A 20538-nucleotide genomic window follows, 5' to 3' on the forward strand; every position below is an offset into this window, starting at 1 on the left:
CGAAAGAAATGTCGGTCTACTCTTTCCGATTTCACTGTGAGATCAGGCTGGAGGCAATGGGCATTAGAATTTTAGCATCGTTTAATTATAGGTTGGGGTAAAACTAATTATCGTGACATATGTTGGGGGTATGATTTTCATTTCATAGTGGTTAATATTTAATCTGTTGTTTATCTGTCTGTTTAATCTGTCTGTACACATCCTGCACTGCTGAAGTGACCCATTTCATTCCGGATGTATTCTGAGTCTTACAATCATTTTATGTGAAGAACAAACCTAAATGTACGTTTTTAGTTTTTATAATGTAATATCACACAAAAAATATTCAAAGACTGATATCTGATGACAAAGTTTTCTTGTTGCAGTATACAGTATATTCAACTGATCACAATAGTCAGGACATTAATAACGTGAAAAATTAATATTACAATTTGAAAAAAAAAATTCAGAACTTCTTAAACTACTTCAAAGAGTTCTCATCAAAAAATCCTCCACGTGCAGCAATGACAGCTTTGCAGATCCTTGGCATTCTAGCTGTCAAATGTCCAGATACTCAGGTGACATTTCACCCCACACTTCCTGTAGCACTTGCCATAAATATGGCTGTCTTGTCGGGCACGTCTCACGCATCTTACAGTCTAGCTGATCCCACAAAAGCTCAGTGGGGTTAAGATCCATAACACTCTTTTCCAATTATCTGTTGTCCAATGTCTGTGTTTCTTTGCCCACTCTAACATTTTCTTTTTGTATTTCTGTTTCAAAAGTGGCTTTTTCTTTGCAATTCTTCCCATAAGGCCTGCACCCCTGAGTTTTCTCTTTACTGTTGTACATGAAACTGGTGTTGAGCAGGTGGAATTCAATGAAGCTGTCAGCTGAGGACATGTGAGTCGTCAATTTCAACCACTGAATAGCCTTCATTCTTCAAAACAATGATTGACTGATGAGTTTCTAGAGAAAGCTGTTTCTTTTTTTTTTGCCATTTTTGACCTAATATTGACCTTAAGACATGCCAGTCTATTGCATACTGTGGCAACTCAAAAACACAAAGACAATGTTAAGCTTCATTTAATGAACCAAATAGCTTTCAGCTGTGTTTGATATAATGGCAAGTGATTTTCTAGTACCAAATGATCAATTTAGCATGATTACTCAAGGATAAGGTGTTGGAGTGATGGCTGCTGGAAATGGAGCCTGTCTAGATTTGATCAAAAATGACTTTTTTCAAATAGTGATGATGCTGTTTTTTTTACATCAATAATGTCCTGACTATATTTTGTGATCAGTTAAATGCCACTTTGGTGAATTAACGTACCAATTTCCTTCCGAAACAGAAAAATCTGTACATTATACCAAACTTTTGGCCGCCAGTGTATGTATTCCCTCCATGTCTTCTAAGGTGCTCTTTGAACCTAAAAATGACTGTCTGAAAGCCAAAGGCACTGTTTGATAGTGGATATCCTGTTATAAAGTCCCACAGTTGAACCTGATGTAAAGAACAGCCCGGAAGAGAGAGCCAGTCCTTCTAACAGAGCATCTGAAACCAGTTCAGCACACAGAAAACCTGTTAGCTGCCCTCAAGTGAAAGATAATCTACGGTATAAACTACAGAATTTGATGTTACGCTCACAATCACAAAAGTGTTTGTTTACTTGTTTTCTGTATTAATGTTTCATAGTAAGTAATTTTCCACGATAGAGCTTTTACCATTGTGGTTACAGTATGTGTTCACAAATGTAGTGGTTATTGGCTGTTTTTATAGATGACCTTTGACAGGTCAGTGTCGATTGACATATTAATGCTGCCCAAGGTGCTGAAAATCCAAACCATTTCACAAGAACAAATTTCCTCCAGATGAAAGTCCTCATGGGCTTCGTCAGAGCATTATGGAGTAGATGTTGTTGCTTTCTGGAATCTGAGTCCCTCAGATTCCAGAAAGACAGTGAGTGACAGCACCATATGGAGATCGCTCTCGGTCCTCAATTTGATTAATTTTGATTAATTTTCATAAATCATATTTTCCTTCAAGAACAATCATTTATCGCAGCATGATCATATTTTTACCCAATCAGCAATGCTTACTCTCATGATGAGCTTTTTCAAGGTGGGAAACGCATTGCGCACGCGCCCATGGTGTAACCAATGTCTTACCGCTTGTGGAAAAAGTGCATCTCTATTTTCTACACATGCATTGTACATAACATTTTATTACACATTTTTAAAAACAATTTTAAATGTATAAAATAATTATAATAATAATAATAATAAAATAAAAAAAATCACAATTACTGCAAAATGGCAAGTGACAATGTCCCAACATAGTATAGTTTTAAATGGGGTATATATCAGTGAATATTAAAATTGGGATTTCCAGGTCTGGAAAAATCATAGAAATTGTTACAATCTTAAAATGTCATTGAGTGAATATTACTTTTTCTAGTTACGCTTAGCTCTAAAATAATAATTGTTATCCACTAATCACAAATGACTGGAAAAGGCATGACAATTCAATGGTCAAAATGTCTTTGAATTCTTACATCTTAATACATGGCTCTGCCTAAAACATAAATGGCACCTTTAGGACCTTCAACATTTTTAAGATGCATCCGCATTGACTGATGTTGATGTTATAAAACTGGCAATTGGTTATTTGACTGTTTCAACACCAAGTTTCCTGAACTATTCTTGAATTTGTATGCTAACACTGTCCTTTTTTAACCTGTCAATGCATATTGGGCCAGAAAGGTTAATGATTATCAATCTTTGGCATCCCTGCTGTGGCAAACGATGTTGAATGGCTGAGGATAACGGACTATGCCAATGATGCCATCCATGTTTATGTGCTTTGCCTTGGGTGGCCAAGAAAAACGAATTTGCTGTAGCAGAGATGTGATAAAAAGGAAGAGCTCCGTTCTCGCCAGGGTCTCACCAAGACACACCCTCGGACCTGAAAAATGAACATGCACAACTTTAGACCATCAGTCCAGTAACTTTTGATTATGATCAAATCTGTTTACTCATTTCACAAATGGGTGACTCACTCACCCATGGAGAAGGCGATGAAAGACTCTGGTTTGCAGAAATGTCCGTTCTCATCTAAGAAATTATCTGGGTTAAAGGTGTCTGGATGCTTCCAGTGCTCTTTATCAGTGAAAATTGCTGTTAAGTTTGTCGTGACCATCATTCCCTGGGAAGGAAAGTAGAGTAGAGTGGAATGTGTGCCAGATGAGAGGTTTATAGGTGTTTTTCTTTTTGTTTTTTCATCCAAAATCCATTCATTACCTTGGGAATGTCGTATCCTTGTAGTTTTGTGGGCTGAGTCGTTTGGTGAATCACACCAAGGGGTACAATATTGGCACAGCGCTGAATCTCGTGAACAGTGGCGTTCGTGTACGGCAGTTTGTCGCGATCATCCATGCTGGGCAGGCGGTCGAAACCCAGCACCCGAATTATTTCTTCATGACATCGCTCTGTGTTGTATGACAAAAAGGAATTAAAAAGATATTCCTGTATTACATAAGGTTCTAGGTAGATAGAAAGAAAAAACATTAACATGGTGTCTGTGAAAATGTTATTTATGTTCAACAGGACCACAGTGCATTGACATTCGCGGCTGCATTTACATACTTCAGTAGACTAAGTTATTTGCCTTAGACGAATATTACAGGTTCAAGCAGTATTACTAGCATAATGTTGATTTTGAATAAATAAAATAAATTCTTCCAACGTTTATTAAAAAAAATAATAATAAATAAATAAATAAATAAGGCACTTTCAATAGAAGTGAATGTAGCCAGTCAATAAATTAGGGCTGAACGATGAATCGAAATAAAATCAGAATCACGACATGACGTAGTGCGAATATCAAACGCAAAGGCTGTGATATAAATAAACAAATAGTGTGCACGTGCTGCTCGCTGTGTTTATTATATGTGTGCAGCTCTGTTCTCTGTAGTGTTACAGTGCATCCGGAAAGTATTCACAGCGCTACACTTTTTCTACATTTTGTTTTGTTAAAGCCTTATTCCAAAATTGATTAAATTCATTATTTTCCTCAAAATACTACAAACAATACCCCATAATGACAATGTGAAAGAAGTTTGTTTGAAATATTTGCAAATTTATTAAAAATAAAAAATGAAAAAAATCACATGTACGTAAGTATTCACAGTCTTTGCTCAATACTTTGTTGAAGCACCTTTGGCACCAATTACAACCTCAAGTCTTTTTGAGTATGATGCTACAAGCTTGGCACACCTATTTTTGGGCAGTTTCTTCCATTCTTCCTTGCAGGACCTCTCAAACTCCATCAGGTTGGATGGGGAGCGTCGGTGCACAGCCATTTTCAGATCTCTCCAGAGATGTTCAATCGGCTTCAAGTCTGGGCTCTGGCTGGGCCACTCAAGGACATTCACAGAGTTGTCCCATAGCCACTCCTTTGTTATCTTGGCTGTGTGCTTAGGGTCGTTGTCCTGTTGGAAGATGAACCTTCGCCTCAGTCTGAGGTCCAGAGCGCTCTGGAGCAGGTTTCCATCAAGGATGTCTCTGTACATTGCTGCATTCATCTTTCCCTCGATCCTGACTAGTCTCCCAGTTCCTGCCGCTGAAAAACATCCCCACAGCATGATGCTGCCACCAAAATGCTTCACTGTAGGGATGGTATTGGCCAGGTGATGAGCGGTGCCTGGTTTCCTCCAGACATGACGCTTGCCATTTAGGCCAAAGAGTTCAATCTTTGTTTCTCATGGTCTGAGAGTCTTTCAGGTGCCTTTTGGCAAACACCAGGCGGGCGGTCATGTGCCTTTTACTGAGGAGTGGCTTCCGTCTGGCCACTCTTCCATACAGGCCTGATCGGTGGAGTGCTGCAGAGATGGTTGTTCTTCTGGAAGGTTCTCCTCTCTCCACAGAGAAATGCTGGAGCTCTGTCAGAGTGATCATTGGGTTCTTGGTCACCTCTCTGACTAAGGCCCTTCTCCCCCAATCGCTCAGTTTGGCCAGGCGTCCAGCTCTAGGAAGAGTCCTGGTTGTTCCAAACTTCTTCCATTTACAGATGATGGAGGCCACTGTGCTCATTGGGACCTTCAATGCTGCAGAAATTTTTCTGTACCCTTCCTCAGATCTCACAAAATAGATGGCATCATTAGGAAGGAAATTTATGTGGATATATTGAAGCAACATCTCAAGACATCAACCAGGAAGTGAAAGCTCAGTTGTAAATGGGTCTTCCAAATAAACAATGACCCCAAGCATACCTCCAAAGTTGTGGCAAAATGGCTTAAGGACAACAAAGTCAAGATATTGTAGTGGCCATCACAAAGCCCTGACCTCAGTCTGACTCAATTTGTGGGCAGAACTTAAAAAGCGTGTGCGAGCAATGAGGCCTACAAACCTGACTCAGTTACACCTGTTCTGTCTGGAGGAATGGGCCAAAATTCCAGCAACTTATTGTGAGAAGCTTGTGGAAGGCTACCCAAAACGTTTGACCCAAGCTAAACAATTTAAAGGCAATGCTAGCAAATACTAACAAAGTGTATGTAAACTTCTGACCCACTGGAATTGTGATATAGTCAATTAAAAGTGAAACAATCTGTCTGTAAACAATTGTTAGAAAAATTACTCGTGTCGTGCACAAAGTAGATGTCCTAAACGACTTGCCAAAACTATAGTTTGCTAATATTAAATCTGAGCAGTAGTTAAAAAATTAGTTTTAATGATTTCAACCTAAGTGTTTGTAAACTTCTGACTTCAACTGTATACACACACACACACACACACACACACACACACACAGACTGGAAGAGTCTAAATGATTTTTGTGGTTACCAACATTGTACTTATATTGAACCAAGAACTTTCCTTTAATCTGTCTCATGGAAACCTTGCATCTTGAATGAAACTGCCCAAGGATGTTACTTTATTAAATTAATCTGGGGTAGTTTTTAGCTCGGTTTACTCATCAAAACACTTGTAATGTTCTGATCTACTGATAATGTTAAGCCTTAGCACCTTGTATGTCTTGGTTTTCCATCAAGAAGATAAGTCCCCATCTGATGGTGGTCGAAGTGGTGTCGGTTCCAGCCAAGAACAGGTCAGCTGTTGACATCACCATGTTCTCCTCATGAAACGTGGAGTCCTCATTGGACTTGTTCTGCTCCAGGAAACAAAATGCATCTCAGATTAGTTAAGCTTCAATAAATCTAGTTTCCAGATACATGTACAGTACTGTTTACATGTGAAAACCCTTTGTTTGATCAGTTGAAGTAACTGTACCATCAAAGAACAGACTTGCACAATTAGAGTGGTTTTTCATGTTGATATCTCACTTTCTCTATCTCCAGCAGGTAGGCATCAATGAAGTCTCGTGGGTTGTCTGGGTCCAAAGTTTCCCTGTGTTCTTTGACTTCTTCCCGGATAAAACCCAATAACTCAGTGGCATTCCGAAAGATCTTCTGGTGTGGTCCAGGGAAGTGCTTGATGAAGGGGGCCAAGTTGAAAATCTAAAACAGAACACCCATTGTTTATCAAGTTGTATGGACTACTTTTATGGGTTTTGCCATTTTTGGAGACTAAGCCACTGGTGATCCACGTTTGCAGTAATATGACAGTGATTTTTTAAGCATTTAATATACATGGCTGGCTGAATCAAAATGGACCAAATATGGATCATCCTGTGGTGGTCATTTAGTTGGCAGCCAAGTGAAATATTGAGTGTAAACATAGAGGTTGTTGAGCCCAAAATAGTCAAAAAAATGTATAACTTGTCCACCAACATACCTGTCCCACAAGTGACCCAGAGAGCATGAAGTTTTCATTCAGGATTTTCAGAAGGTATTCAAAGCGCTTGTTATCATATTCGAAGCGATCTCCAAAGACAATGGAACAGATAATGTTGGAAACTGCATTGTGTATGGCATGTTGAGGGTTGATTGGTTTGCCTAAAATGAAGGAGTATTTATCAGTGCTGTTATAATTTAAGTCGTTATCAACTTTTTAAAGCACATACTGCATTGGTGTGTTTGCACCCTGACATTGAGGAAGAAGTTTGAATAGATAAACACCTCACACCTTCTGCTTTGAGCATTTCAGCGATCAGGTAGCGGCCTTCCTCTAAAACACATTCTTCCACTGATTTCTTCCCCAGGCCAAAATTCCTCAGCGTGTGGAGAGCAAATCGCCTTTGCTGCCTCCAGGAGTGACCAAATGTGACCATTATTATACCTGAGAGAGAGAGAGAGAGAGAGAGAGAGAGAGAGAGAGAGAGAGAGAGAATGTAACATGTAGAATGTAACAGTACAAGATCCACATTTCAAATACATCCTCGATGTGTTACTGACCAAGTCCATTAGTTATCCAATCTATAAGAGGTAAGGCTGGTCTTCCAGAAAAAGATGATCCTTCCTGGACCAGGGCTTCCTTGGTGACTTGGATTGTATTTAGGACTATTGCTGGCTGGCTTCCAACATACACAGTGGACATCTCTCCATACTGAGATAGCTGATCAGAGACGAGTGAACAGTACTTAAGTGCAAATAAAGTGGTTTTCAAACTAACACTATGTTACACCAATAGTGCTGTGTTTAAGGGTAGCTGACATGTCCTGCGATGTGACATACTCTATTTAAAACCATTTAAAAAAAGCATTTTCCTGATTGTAACTGAGGGACTACATGGAAGATTTGTGCGTTTAAAAAATAATTTGTCACACTACAAGACCATATTGAGGGTAAATTTGGTGAGTTATAGGCCCTTAGATATACAGTTTTGCTTACAAATTTGTTCTAAAACCTTGATATTCACTAAAAAAAAAAACAATACATGGACACCATTATACATCAATACCCATAATCATAACACAGAGTGTTTACACTTATTTTTAAAACTTACATATTTCAGTTTCATAACAACATTCAATCAAATTAAATTGTGCAATGTTTAACAAAAATTAGTAAAATATTAAATATGTAGGTTTTATTTTATTAAAAAAAAAAATACTCGATTCAATTTGATGGACTTTTGTTATGAAATTGAAATGTGTTAAATGTAAAATAACTTTTGAGTGTCCTTGCACACCAATACATTTATAACTATCAAAAATCATCTTATACAAAAAAAAAACAAAACAAAAACAAATCCTACAACACAAGAAAACCACGTTGACTTGAGATTTTAAATCATCAATTTATTCACTGCTTTTGATGTATAAACATTAATGCACGCATCGGAAAAGCCGGTGTGTAAGGGAGTTTAGTGGAAAGGAGGCGGCGAGAACCGGCTTGACAACTTAAATAATAATTTAATAAACAATTTAAACAAAACACACAACCAAAAACACACAGTACAGCTGCCTGCAATTCTCTCTCTCTCTCGAACTGTCGTCCCTGGCCGCCTTTATCCCTTGCGAGCTCCATCAGGCTGATTGGGGACCGGGTGTGTCTCATTCCAACCCGGCCCCGCCCTCCTCGGCTCTGCACGGTGTTATAAACGTGCTTACATGCAACTTGAAATCGGATCATCTGCTTAGTGCTAAACATAATCGGTGTAAGATCATGCAGGTAAACGTGCCTATTAAGCAGTGGCAAATTCTCAGGGCCAGCAAAGCCTTCTCTGCTGGCCTAAAATGTCTAATAAATAAATATATTTTCATCCTTTCATTCACCTTTTTGCCTATTTATTTTTAAATCGCTTTCCACTCCTAATTAATCTAAAAACGAATAGCAAACAATTTATATTTTATCCAATCAGAATTTATTTCTTGATGTTTACAAGCGATGCATGACAACTGTTTCACAAATCGCATGCCCAAAGACGAGCGCTTCCGAAGCAGCACGTGAGTCTGAGCTTCACCCCGTTAAGCCTTCAGAATTTCTACAGAATCCCCCAACAATGGAAGTTGAATAGGCATCTAAAGTCAGATTGTCAGATTCATCAGCTAATCAAATTGATTTATTTGTTCTTGGTGGGTGTGGTCTTTAGGATATGTCCCAGTCGAGGCCTTCTAGCTGGCCTTGAGTGACGCAATCACGCTTTAAGTGATGTACGTAATTTGAAAGCGAAGAGCGCGAGATCTAGCTGACAAATTGGCTGTCATTGCCGCTATCGCCATTGAGAAAGTGATCCTTATGGATTTAAAACCTGAGATGTAAACAGGAAAGAAGGGCTGATTTTCACTTCAAGTAAATTGGTAATTGTTATAGCAACATCAGGAGTTTTCTAAGGGTGTGTTCACACTTGTAGTTCGGTTCTCTTTTTCCGGACCAAAAAAGAAAATGATACATTTAGTCCTGGTTCACTTAGCGTTCACACTGGCATTTTTAACACCGGACCTAAAGATATAAAACAAAAGGCATCAGGAAAAAGTCACAACCTGATTGGACAGCTTTCATGACGTATTTTTGCGACGGAACTTGCTGAACATCCAAAACAATGCTGGCTGCTGGGCGAAATGCGCTCGTTAGATTTATATATGTACACTGCCAGTCAAAAGTTTTGAAACACTTACTCATTCTTTATTATAATTTTTTTCTTCACATTTTAGAATAATAGTAAAGTCAGAAAAACTATGGAATAACATAATTGGAACTGTGGGAATTATGTTGTGACTAAACAAAATCCAAAATAAATCAAAACGGTGTTATATTTTAGCATCTTCAAAGTAGTCACACTTTGCCTAGAATTTGCAGACATGTACTCTTGACATTTTCTCAACCAACTTCTTGAGGTATCACCCTGGGATGCTTTTTAAACAGTATTGAAGGAGTTCCCATCTATGTTGGGCACTTATTGACTGCTTTTCTTTATTATTCGGTCCAAGTCATCAATTTCAAAAACTTTTTTTTTTAAATGCATTTTATTTTATAATTATATAAATTAATATGGTGGCACAATTATATTTTTGTCTACAAAACTAATTTCAAACATTTAAGCATACGCCTTCAGATCAAAAGATTTTTAAGATCATGAGAAACATTTCAGTCAAGTGTTTCAAAACTTTTGACCGGTAGTCAAAATATCTGTTATAAAATTAAACATCTACTTTCAAAAAGTGGTTTAGCAAAGAATTAAATATTATTCTCCTAAAAGTTACAACCAGAAACACAGCAAAGACTCACTGATCTGATTGATTCCATTGGATCCATAATAAAATATGGTAAGGTCCCCACAAAAGGCAGAGGTATGGGTCCAGGTGGAGTTTTTGCTTTGGAAGAAATAATCCTGATTATCTCAAAAATAACCAGAATGATCAAGCCCAGAATCAGAGCCAGTCCCACAGAGATCATGTCTAAATTCGTCAGATTACTCCTCACTGTGACAGATTATTTCCAAGACAAACACAACAGTAGCACAGTTGGTGTGCTTTATGAAGAACATGAGGAAGAGGGAGGAGACACAGTGAGAGAGGGCAGGGAACAAACCCTTTTCCTGTTTTCTTCCCATTGCACAGAGGGTATAGTTCACAGTTCAAAAAGGTTTCTGGTTCACTGTAGAGGAAGCCACATTCTACATCAGACTGGGTTACTTTAGTAAATTAACAATTGACTACTTTACAGGTCTCTGATTCTATGAAGTTGAATTTAAACTAAATCACAACATGGCCAATCGGGACGGACAATTCTACTCTGTAATCTTTTCTTCATTCATGATATGATGCAAGAGCTCTGTAAAGGTGAAATACAGTACAACTATGTCAAAGGTACAACATGGAAGCATTCAGTCAAAATTATACTACCTGATGCAATCTCATGCAATAGAGTATTTTCTGAAATACCAATATTATAGTATATGAATACAGCAATTATTTAGTACCATTGTAGGCTATATATCAATTTATACTGTAATATGATACCACCACAATACTTTTATGTGTGGGTGGTTGTGTATGATCTTTACCCATTAGGCCATTCCATTTTACATATGAGTCTGTTCGTCCATCCAATGCAACCTCATGCAATGCTTGATTTCTACATTTTATTGCAATGGGTGAATTCCTGTTTTACATGTGACTGGATGTAATTCCTTTAGGCACTTTGTTTGTGGTTCTTTGTCAGATGCACCATTTTATAACACTAAATGACTCTTTTTAAAACAAAATACAAAAGTTTTTATTTTATTTTGTCTGCTTTTTCATTTTCAAATTTCTCATTATAGGAAGAAATTTTAGCACAACAGAACTGGCCAAAGTAAAATAACTATGCATGGAGGACATATAATGGAAAGGCAGAGACCTCAGAGAGAGCCGATGAGTTTTATTAAGCTTGTTTTTTTGTTTTGTTTTTTTTTAAAGTTGATCATCCGTCATGGTTCTCCCGATTACGATATAACAATTTAACTAACAAAACAAAAATATAAAGATCGTACAACAGGGCTAAAGGCACACCTTAAAAGAAAATTAGCTTTTTTTTCTGGTCACAAAGTGTCTCAAGATTCAAGAAATACATGTATTTTTTATTGAATACTGATAAAGAAACATAATTTGTGAGAAAAGGAATAACAACAGAAGACTGTTTTGAATACAATTCTTAAAAAAGAAAAGGTGGAGAGGTTCACTTGGAGTGTTATATGGATATGGAGTAGATGCGCGCCTGCATCCCATGCTGGAGACGCCAGTTCGAATCCCGCTCGGAGCGGGTCGAGCAGGACCAGTTACACTTTTTAAAGTAACAAATTAAAACAATGCTTATTCAAAATAACCAATTAAGAAAAGGGTCCATGTTTTCTTGTTCATTTCAGTCACATCTGACTTTTCGTTTCATCAAATCAAATCACTTTATTATCACACAGCCATATACACAAGTGCAATGGTGTGTGAAATTCTTGGGTGCAGTTCCGATCAACATAGCAGTCGTGACAGTGATGAGACATATACCAATTTACAATAACATCAAATTAACACAACACAATTTAAATGTCTGATATACACATAATTACACACAACAATATACAAATAATAACATACACTGTACAGTATACAATATGCACTATATAGATACACATTATTCAATAAAAATAAAAAATAAAAATATATAAAAAAGTATATATAGTATATATAGAATGTACAGTATTGTACTGTATTGACATTCAGCTGTCGGTTGATAGTCAGTTGTTAAGAGAGAACATAATATAATAATAATAATTTATGACAGTCCGGTGTGAGATATAAGAGTAAGAGTAATAAAGTGCAGTGCTGATGTATTTGATCGTGGGAGATCAAGAGTTCAGAAGTCTGATTGATTGGAGGAAGAAGCTGTCATGGAGTCGGCTGGTGCTGACTCCATGACAGTCGTAATCATCTCAAGTATTCTATAAACAAATGAATCTCCATTGTAATTGGATCAGTCAATGTGAGCCCACTTTGAAAATTTTTCATAACAAATCTATTCGCCCAAATCTCCCCACTTAAGAAAAACAATGTGTTTAATAGGGGCCTTTAGCCCTTGTAACAGGGGGGCTTTTTACCCCAAATACTACCCTTTCACTTCTTGGGCAGTTATTGCATTTTTTTATATATAATCACTTTGAACAAAATTGAAAATGACAAATAAATATTTTGTTTAAAAATAAATGATAATAAATAAATGGTGATAATATTCCTTATCTACATAAATGTACAACATTTTTAAATGAATTGAATATGAGATCAGTTGCCTCAGAATCAACCTAATTGAAAAGGAAAATTTTGCAGTGTATAGTGACAAACAGGTGTATAGTAAAGTTCTGTGGTAGTTTTTGATGCTATTTAGTGTTTTGGGAGGAAATAAAATCTAAGGGGCCTTTAGTCACATTGTAACCTACTAACAAACAGGTTTCAACTATTCAACTAGCAAATTTTTTTTTTTCAACGTCCATTTCAAAACTTTGTCTAAACTTAGACTAGCTCTAGAATTTTTTACAATCCTAAAATATTCTAAAGATGTTGGAAAGGTTACTGATCATCACTCTTTGGAACCTCTGCTGTGGCAGAAGATGTTGAATGACTGATTTGAGCGAACCACACTAACAAGTCTGGCTGCTGTTCGCCTGGTGGTAATGAGAAATGAATCCGCTGTAGAAGAGAAGTGATGAAGATGAAGAGCTCCGTCTTCGCCAGCGTCTCACCGAGACATACCCCTGGATCTGATAAATGTAGATAAACACAATCAGCAGTAGCCTAGTTAATTTTACTCTTGGTCATATTTAATTTCTTTGTCATAAACAAATTTCGTTATCATCTAAGAAGTTCTCTGGGTTAAAAGTGACTGGATACTTCCAGTGCCCCTTATCACTTAAAATTGCTGTTAAGTTTGTCATTACTGGAGTCTCCTGAAAAGTTATTTATTTGAATTAAAAATGATGTGTATTGTTTTGTTTGTTTTTTTACGTTAAAATTTTTCATGTCCAAGATTATTATGCAGAGACAACTATATGTAAACCATATGTAGGCCGATTTCTCCTAAAAGTGTAACTCTGTAGCTCCATCACAACAGTTTGTTCAAGCAGCCACTGCCTCCATTTTTAGGGCTCATACAAAGCCTCAGCTTTAGCTGTTTGGGCGCTAAACATTTAATTTCTTCTCTCAGCCTACCAGGATGAACCTATGGAGGACATTGGCAAACACTTAGAGAAAAGCTCTCCTTTGCCCATGCTCTGGAAGAAAATTTGGGCTGTCCCAGATGTGCTCAATGGGATTGAGATCCGGGCTCTTCGCTGGCCATGGCAGAACACTGACATTCCTGTCTTGCAAGAAATCACACACAGAACGAGCAGTATGGCTGGTGGCATTGTCCTGCTGGAGGGTCAAGTCAGGATAAGCCTGCAGCAAGGGTACCACACGAGGGAGGAGGATGTCTTCCCTGTAACGCACAGCGTTGAGATTGCCTGCAATGAAAACAAGTTCAGTCTGATGATGCTATGGCACACCGCCCCAGACCATGACGGACCCTCCACCTCCAAATTGATCCCACTCCAGAGTACAGGCCTCAGTGTAACGCTCATTCCTTCATCGATAAACGTGAGTCCGAACATCACCCCTGGTGAGACAAAACCGTGACTCTTCAGTGAAGAGCACTTTTTGCCAGTCCTGTCTGGTCCAGCGAAGGTGGTTTTGTGCCCATAGGCGACGTTGTTGCCGGTGATGTCTGGTAAGGACCTGCCTTACAACAGGCCTACAAGCCCTCAGTCCAGCCTCTCTCAGCCTATTGCGGACAGTCTGAGCACTAATGGAGGGATTGTGTGTTCCTGGTGTAACGCGGGCAGTTGTTGTTGCCATCCTGTACCTGTCCTGCAGGTGTGATATTCGGATATACCAATCCGGTGCAGGTGTTGTTACACCACTGCGAGGACGATCAGCTGTCCTTCCTGTCTCCCTGTAGTGCTGTCTTGGGTGTCTCTCAGTACATACATTGCAATTTATTGCCCTGGCCACATCTGCAGTCCTCATGCCTCTATGCAGCATGCCTAAGGCACGTTCATGCAGATGAGCAGAGACCCTGGGCATCTTTCTTTTGGTTGTTTTTCAGAGTCAGTAGAAAGGTCTCTTTAGTGTCCTAAGTTTTTATAACTGTGACCTTAATTGCCTACCATCTGTAAGCTGTTAGTGTCTTAACGACCGTTCCACAGGTGCATGTTCATTAATAGTTTATGGTTCATTGAACAAGCATGGAAAAACATTGTTTAAACTCTTTACAATAAAGATCTGTAAAGTTATATGGATTGTTTACTGAAAAAGGGACGTTTCTTTTTTTGCTGAGTTCATATCATTTGAATAGTTATTTTAACATTTAAATTTAAATATACACGGATATGAAAGATCAGAAGACTACAAGATTGAACAGAAGTGCAAGAATTTCTTTTTTACTAATTATTCATTTGATTTATTTAACTTTTAAGTAATTATTACCTAAATTTGGATGTGTTTCAAAACATTTTCAGAACAATGTTACTGACCATATCTATCCATTATCCAGTCTAGAAATGGCAGAGGTGGCCTTCCAGAAAAAGACAAAGCATTCTGGACCAGGGCTTCCTTGGTGATCTGGATTGTATTCAGGACTATTGTTGGCTTCCTCCTGAGATACACAGTCATCATCTCTACATACTGAGACATCTGTGCAGAAAAGTGTTCTCAATATTTCAATGCAACTAAATAGAGACGTCCAAAAAAAAAAAAAAAAAAAAAAAAAAAAAAAAAAATCACACTAGTTTAATAGTGCAAAATGCACATAAGACACTTTTTCCATATAACTTTTAACAGACCCAATATGTGCCTGTAGTATGACCACAGACTCACTGATCTGGTGAATTCCATTGGGTTTGTCAAAAAATATGGTATGATTCTTACAAAAGGCAGAGATGATGGACCAGATGGAGTTTTGGTTTCTCTGGTTGATTATCTGTGACAAAACCAAAAAGATCAAACCCAGAGACAGAGCCAGACCCACAGAGTTCAAGTCTAAATTTGACAGATTCATGCTGGATAAACACAAGAGCACCACACAGCTGGTGTGCTTTATAATGTCAACTAAGACTGGATCAAAGTTAACTCATTGCAAAGAAAAATAAACATGCTATGAAAGACTGGGTGTCTAGCAAATAAATGATTGACTATCTCAAAGCTCTCTTCTACTATGATTGTGATCCAACTTAACATAATTACAGAGCAGTCAATGGAAACGGAGAGTGCTTCTCCCTAATATTTTTTTCATGAATGACATGTCACAACAGGTCTGTTTAGGCGTGTAAAGGTGAAAAACAGTGCAATTATGTCAAAGGTAAAGCATGACTGTACTGATGCAACCTTGATTTCCAGATTTTATCACAGTGGGTGAATTCCTTTTTCACTTGTGAACTTGTCTTGGAGTGCATGCCTACTTGGAGTGCACTACTAATCTGAACCTTTTTTTCCCATGGAATCCTCACTTTTAAATTAAAGAAACCTCAAATCACCCTCACAGAATCAGAAACTGTGTAACTACTATTAAAAAAGAGATTATACAAACACTCAAACACTGAATTCTTGTGTGCGATCATGAAAAAATTAGAAAATAATAGTAAAATACAGAAAGTCTATGAACTGTGCAGCTCAGAGGTCTTAAGAAATGTTCTCATAAATCTATGATTTTAGTTGCTATTTTTTTAAAACCTCTTTTTGACTAACTTTTCTGCTGCAAAATTGTTGTTTACTCCTTTTAGACACAAGAACTTGAATTTTTATATTTTTACTGTTATTATTTTACTGTTACAAATTTCCTTCTTTCAAAAGACATACTGCAGTGAAGGTTATTTGATATACATTCAATACATGTCAAGTAAGATCTGCATTACAGTAAAACTTTAATTTTAAAGTTTTTGTCTACTTGTTCACGTATGTTAATTTATTTATTTATTTATTTATTAGTTGGGAATGTACATAATGTGCATATAGTGCCAAGACATGAGCATCAGAACGCTCAGAAACATGTAACTGAGGCAACTCAACTATAGTTCCACAAATTCAAAGTCAAACACACCTGGTCAGAATGTGTTACGGCTGAACCTCATTAATAACAATACTTAATTGTGGAATATACTTAAATATTTGTTTTGTAGCTTCTTCATAGCAGTACTAAATAATAATAATTTTTAAAAAAACAAGATGATGATGATCTCACATTTTTCGCTCTTTTTTTTATTTTATTTTTTTAAACAGAGTGTCTATTTGCACCCGGGTGTAAATAGCATCTGCCACACAGTGCAGCTGTTTGCACCCCAATAGTCTGGTGAAACCACAGGAGTATACAACAAACTAGACAATAGGTGTCACTACAGAGGCATGGGGTGTAGTGTGAATGTGTTCTGTTGTCTTAGCAACCCCGGTTCGATTCTGCGATTGGTCCCACTCTTTTTCCCCATCTGATTTCCTATTTCCACTCTTACTATTTCCTTTAATACTGAATAAAAGAATAGATAAAAATGAATATAAATGTTGATTTCATTGCAGTGATTTGGTCACAGTGAATGTCGGGGAGTGCAGAGAAGGGTTTGATCCGGAGGCGAGGTCTGTCGATTGCACTTGTTCCCGCGGCTCGGTATCGCATGTGTATAGATTGCAACACTGTATTACTATAGTAATATTGTAGTAACCTACAAATCCAGAAAAGGCATTCTAGACCAGAGCTTCCTTGGTGATCTGGAGAATTCAGTTAAAATTACACTACTTCATGCAACCTCATGCAATTCTTGACCTCCTGTTTTACATGTGGTAACATGAATTTCCTGAGACACTTAGTTTATTCTCCTTAACAGTTGTACCATTTAAAGTGCTGAACTAATTTAACAAAATAAAAGGAAAATGAAACATAAGAATGCCATGATCATGATGACATCATTAAAATTTTCTTCAGCCATTGACCAGTCACCAAAATGAAGGCAACACTTCAAAACATTGGTTTGATGAATGCATTTATATTTTTCTTGATTTTGTCAGTTCCTTTTTGTTATTTCTCTCGGTTTGCTGTAGGCAAGAGTTTTAACAGTGCCAGAAAAAAGTTGTCTTTGCAACAATTGGACCACAAATCAATGTGATAACACACAAAAAAATATTGCTGGTGCAATGCAGAATAATAAAAGTATTTATCCCATCAGAAAAAAATAAAAAATAAAAAAGATTTTTATATATATATATATATATACACACACACATACACTGTATATGTCAGAGTTCATTCGGGTAGAGAGAGAGAGGAAAGAAAAACTGGATTATGCATTAACTCAAAATAAAAGTACAATAGTACAGGTGTAGTTAAAACACTTAACGTGATTTTATTATGATAAACACTATTTACTGCCAAAACAATGACACTAATCCAATGAGAAATACACTATTTTCATGTTAAGCCTTTTCTCTCCCTTTCTCTCTTCTTCCTGGTCATTGTTTTACAGCGTTTTTAATTTTAAGGTTAGTAGGGGACGTTCGCACTGAGTGCGTTTTTGCGTCCGTTCGCTCTGACTTTCAGGAACACCTGTAAATATGGGTCATTCCAACAATTCTGTGTCATTTATGTCCCTATTACAAGTGTGTGTGGTATTTATATTGTTTAATATCACCTGAATACAGTTTAAAAAGAATAAAGACTTTTTATAATGTTAAACACTTCTGTGGGCTCAAAAGTTCATTTTAAATAACTGAAATCCTTTTCTATTCCAGTGTGTCATTTTCTCATGTCCCCAAAACAGCACGTCAAACATCTTTAACAAAAATAAATGCTAAATCATTGGATTTCTATTTTCCCCCCACATACAGTTAAGCGTTTAGTGTTACATTCTCTCACTAACAGTGTTGGGTAAAAGTAACTCGTTACAATATTGCGTTACTCCTTAAAAAAGTAACTGAAATAATTTAAAAGTTATTTTTTATGGAAAGTAAAGCATTACTTTACTTTTGTGTTACTTTGAGTTACTTTTTTCCCCTCACAGCCACTTTCTCTTCTGCAATGCTATGGTAGCATGGGAGGTAACCCCTCTCCCCCAGTAATCAAAACAAGCAAGTACCCAACCCCCCCACCCCAAAAACATTCTTCGTAAAAAAGTTAATATCGAACAACAGCTGCTGCAGGGCATTTGTGTCTAATAGAGCAGACGTGATAACAATGACAGTGACCCGTGAATTATCATCATTTATGTAGGGTGACCATACGTCCTCTTTTTCGGACCTTAAAAAAGCGTCCGGCCGGTATTTCTAAATTTGCGAAAATGTCTGGGATTCGGCTTTAGTTGCATTATGATGTGCATCTGGTCTAATACTTTACTGTGCGTGCCCGCATATTTGCACTGCTTTAACCCCTCTTTGTAAGTCCCGCCTTCTTGGACACCAATTGGTCGATTATAAGAGGCTTGCAGCAACTATTGGCCAAATACCTGCCTGTCAATCTCTCCGCGAACACGCGAAGTGCTGTTGTGTTCGGCATCAAACAGTCGCTTGACAGCAGCAGCAAATGACAGCTGAGTGGAAACAATGCCCAAACGAAAGTGCAAATTTACAGAAGATTTGCACCAAAAATTCCCATGCTTTCATCCAGGTCGAGATCCGTGGGAAGCAGAATGTATGACATGTAAAGCTGGCACTTGTGTCAGTTGCTAATAAAGGTGCAAGTGATTTAGAAGCACACATTAGCTGTGCGAAGCATAAAAGGTCAGCAAAAGGTGAAAGTTCATCAGGTAAATTAACGGACTACTTTTTCGACCAGGTAAAATTGTTATCACATTGCTTCATTTTCCATGGCCATTCAAAATAATAGTAATAGTGAAGGTACACTCATGGCGTCAAATATATTATTTTAGTACATGGACATTCAAAAGAATGTTGGAAATGTTTATATATATATATGTTATGCTAATAGAGTGTTTTTTCACTGTATTAAAGTTTGCATTCATAGTAACAGTTTTGAACCCTATATTCCACCCCCCCGGTGGGAAAAAAAAAAAGAGGAGTTTTTCCTGATGCAACGATCTGGTGGAAATTTAAAGAAGCCCTAGTCTCCAATAACCTGTGGGGAAAAGGGTGTTTCAATCCCGCAAACAGCACTTTTTGGGCAATTTGAGTGAAGCGCCCATAGACAGCAGTTCTTTTCTGGGCTGCTAGAAGAACCCGGGTGGGGCGGGGCGGGGCGGAGCGTTTGTTTGTAAACAGTAACTTCATCTATAGTAACACCCACCCACCCCTCCCCCACGGGTTGCGAACGGCTTACAATGTGACGTTAAATGGAAAAAGAGGTTGTATTTTTCTGAAAGACAACCCACTGCAACAATAGTGTTTTTCTTCATTGGAAACGAAGGTGAAAATGAAAGTGATCTGTTTGAATCACAAACGATAGTTCTTTTGAATCGGTTCTTTTATGCAACTCGGTTAGACTGCAAACCAGACTCAAACGATGGTTGGAGACCTAACCTAAATAAAACAGTTTTCAGTGTTGCATTTTCGCCGAGATATTACAGGTAGCAATGCGTAGTTATCGCTTGCCTTCTGGGAACACCTGTGTGATGACTCGAATCTCTGAATCGATTCATTGAAGTTTGAAAGAGTCGATTCTTTCAAATGAGCCGGACATTCCAACGCGCTGTGTTAAACTGCAAGTTTCGATACGTTTAACTGTTGATTAGGATACATGATAACTTTCGGTAGTTTAAATGCAAGAAGGGCTGTATATTTTTCTATCGTTATTCACAGTTGAGTTCAGATTTTACCGGCTGTTGTAGTCCTGGTTTGTTTCCTTATACGAGTCAGTAAACAGGCTGATTTACTTTCACGAGTTTCGTAATAAACAGTGAGAAGATATTACTTTACAGACTTAAAAGATGACCCAGAACTGTATCGGAGGACCGGATAAGGTGACACTGTACAGTGAAGTGGTCTCTTCTAGACTACCACCATCATTCAAAACCAGTGAGTAGGCTAAATATCATATTATTTTACTTAGTGCTCATTTAGAAAAAGCGACTTCAGATTGACTCATTGCAGTCCGGACAGTAAAAGGAATATTCCGGCTATGCTCAATCAACAATTGCATAACCAGAAAATATCATTTCAATTTG

General features: G+C 37.6%; 2 protein-coding genes across 3 annotated transcripts; one reads left to right on the plus strand and one right to left on the minus strand.

Moving 5' to 3' along the window:
- Window positions 1-345: 345 nt before the first annotated feature.
- LOC127418791 (cytochrome P450 2J4-like) lies at window positions 346-10360 on the minus strand. 2 transcript variants are annotated; one of them, XM_051659616.1, is made up of 9 exons: window positions 10107-10360; window positions 7332-7491; window positions 7063-7215; window positions 6772-6932; window positions 6321-6494; window positions 6004-6145; window positions 3280-3467; window positions 3043-3184; window positions 347-2944 (listed from the first exon to the last, which is right to left on the minus strand). In XM_051659616.1, the coding sequence occupies exons 1-9, from the start codon at window positions 10272-10274 to the stop codon at window positions 2754-2756; spliced, it is 1479 nt and encodes a 492-aa protein (XP_051515576.1). In that variant the 5' UTR covers window positions 10275-10360; the 3' UTR covers window positions 347-2753. The 2 variants fall into 2 exon arrangements, with proteins under 2 accessions (XP_051515577.1, XP_051515576.1); XM_051659617.1 differs by lacking the exon at window positions 7332-7491 and having other exon boundaries at window positions 346-2944; window positions 10107-10234.
- A 172-nt stretch (window positions 10361-10532) lies between these two features.
- On the plus strand, window positions 10533-15071 carry LOC127418834 (uncharacterized). The gene is made up of 3 exons (XM_051659688.1): window positions 10533-10687; window positions 13551-13981; window positions 14937-15071. Exons 1-3 carry the CDS (start codon window positions 10639-10641, stop codon window positions 15069-15071), a joined length of 615 nt encoding a protein of 204 aa, XP_051515648.1. The 5' UTR covers window positions 10533-10638.
- Window positions 15072-20538: the final 5467 nt, after the last annotated feature.

Source organism: Myxocyprinus asiaticus, chromosome 28 (assembly GCF_019703515.2).
Source record: "Myxocyprinus asiaticus isolate MX2 ecotype Aquarium Trade chromosome 28, UBuf_Myxa_2, whole genome shotgun sequence".
Lineage (NCBI taxonomy): Eukaryota > Metazoa > Chordata > Actinopteri > Cypriniformes > Catostomidae > Myxocyprinus > Myxocyprinus asiaticus.

Bases quoted from the DNA above. Each gene is read 5' to 3' on its own strand.
- LOC127418791 (XM_051659616.1), bottom strand. From the start codon at position 10,274: ATGATCTCTGTGGGACTGGCTCTGATTCTGGGCTTGATCATTCTGGTT. The intron at 7,492-10,106 runs GTGAGTCTTTGC...GTCTCTGATCAG, and splicing joins CAATGGAATCAATCAGATCA to CTATCTCAGTATGGAGAGAT. The intron at 6,146-6,320 runs GTGAGATATCAA...TTCCTGGAGCAG, and splicing joins ACCTGCTGGAGATAGAGAAA to AACAAGTCCAATGAGGACTC.
- LOC127418834 (XM_051659688.1), top strand. From the start codon at position 10,639: ATGATGCAAGAGCTCTGTAAAGGTGAAATACAGTACAACTATGTCAAA. The intron at 10,688-13,550 runs GTACAACATGGA...TTCTTCTCTCAG, and splicing joins ACAGTACAACTATGTCAAAG to CCTACCAGGATGAACCTATG. The intron at 13,982-14,936 runs GTGAGTCCGAAC...TCCATTATCCAG, and splicing joins TCATTCCTTCATCGATAAAC to TCTAGAAATGGCAGAGGTGG.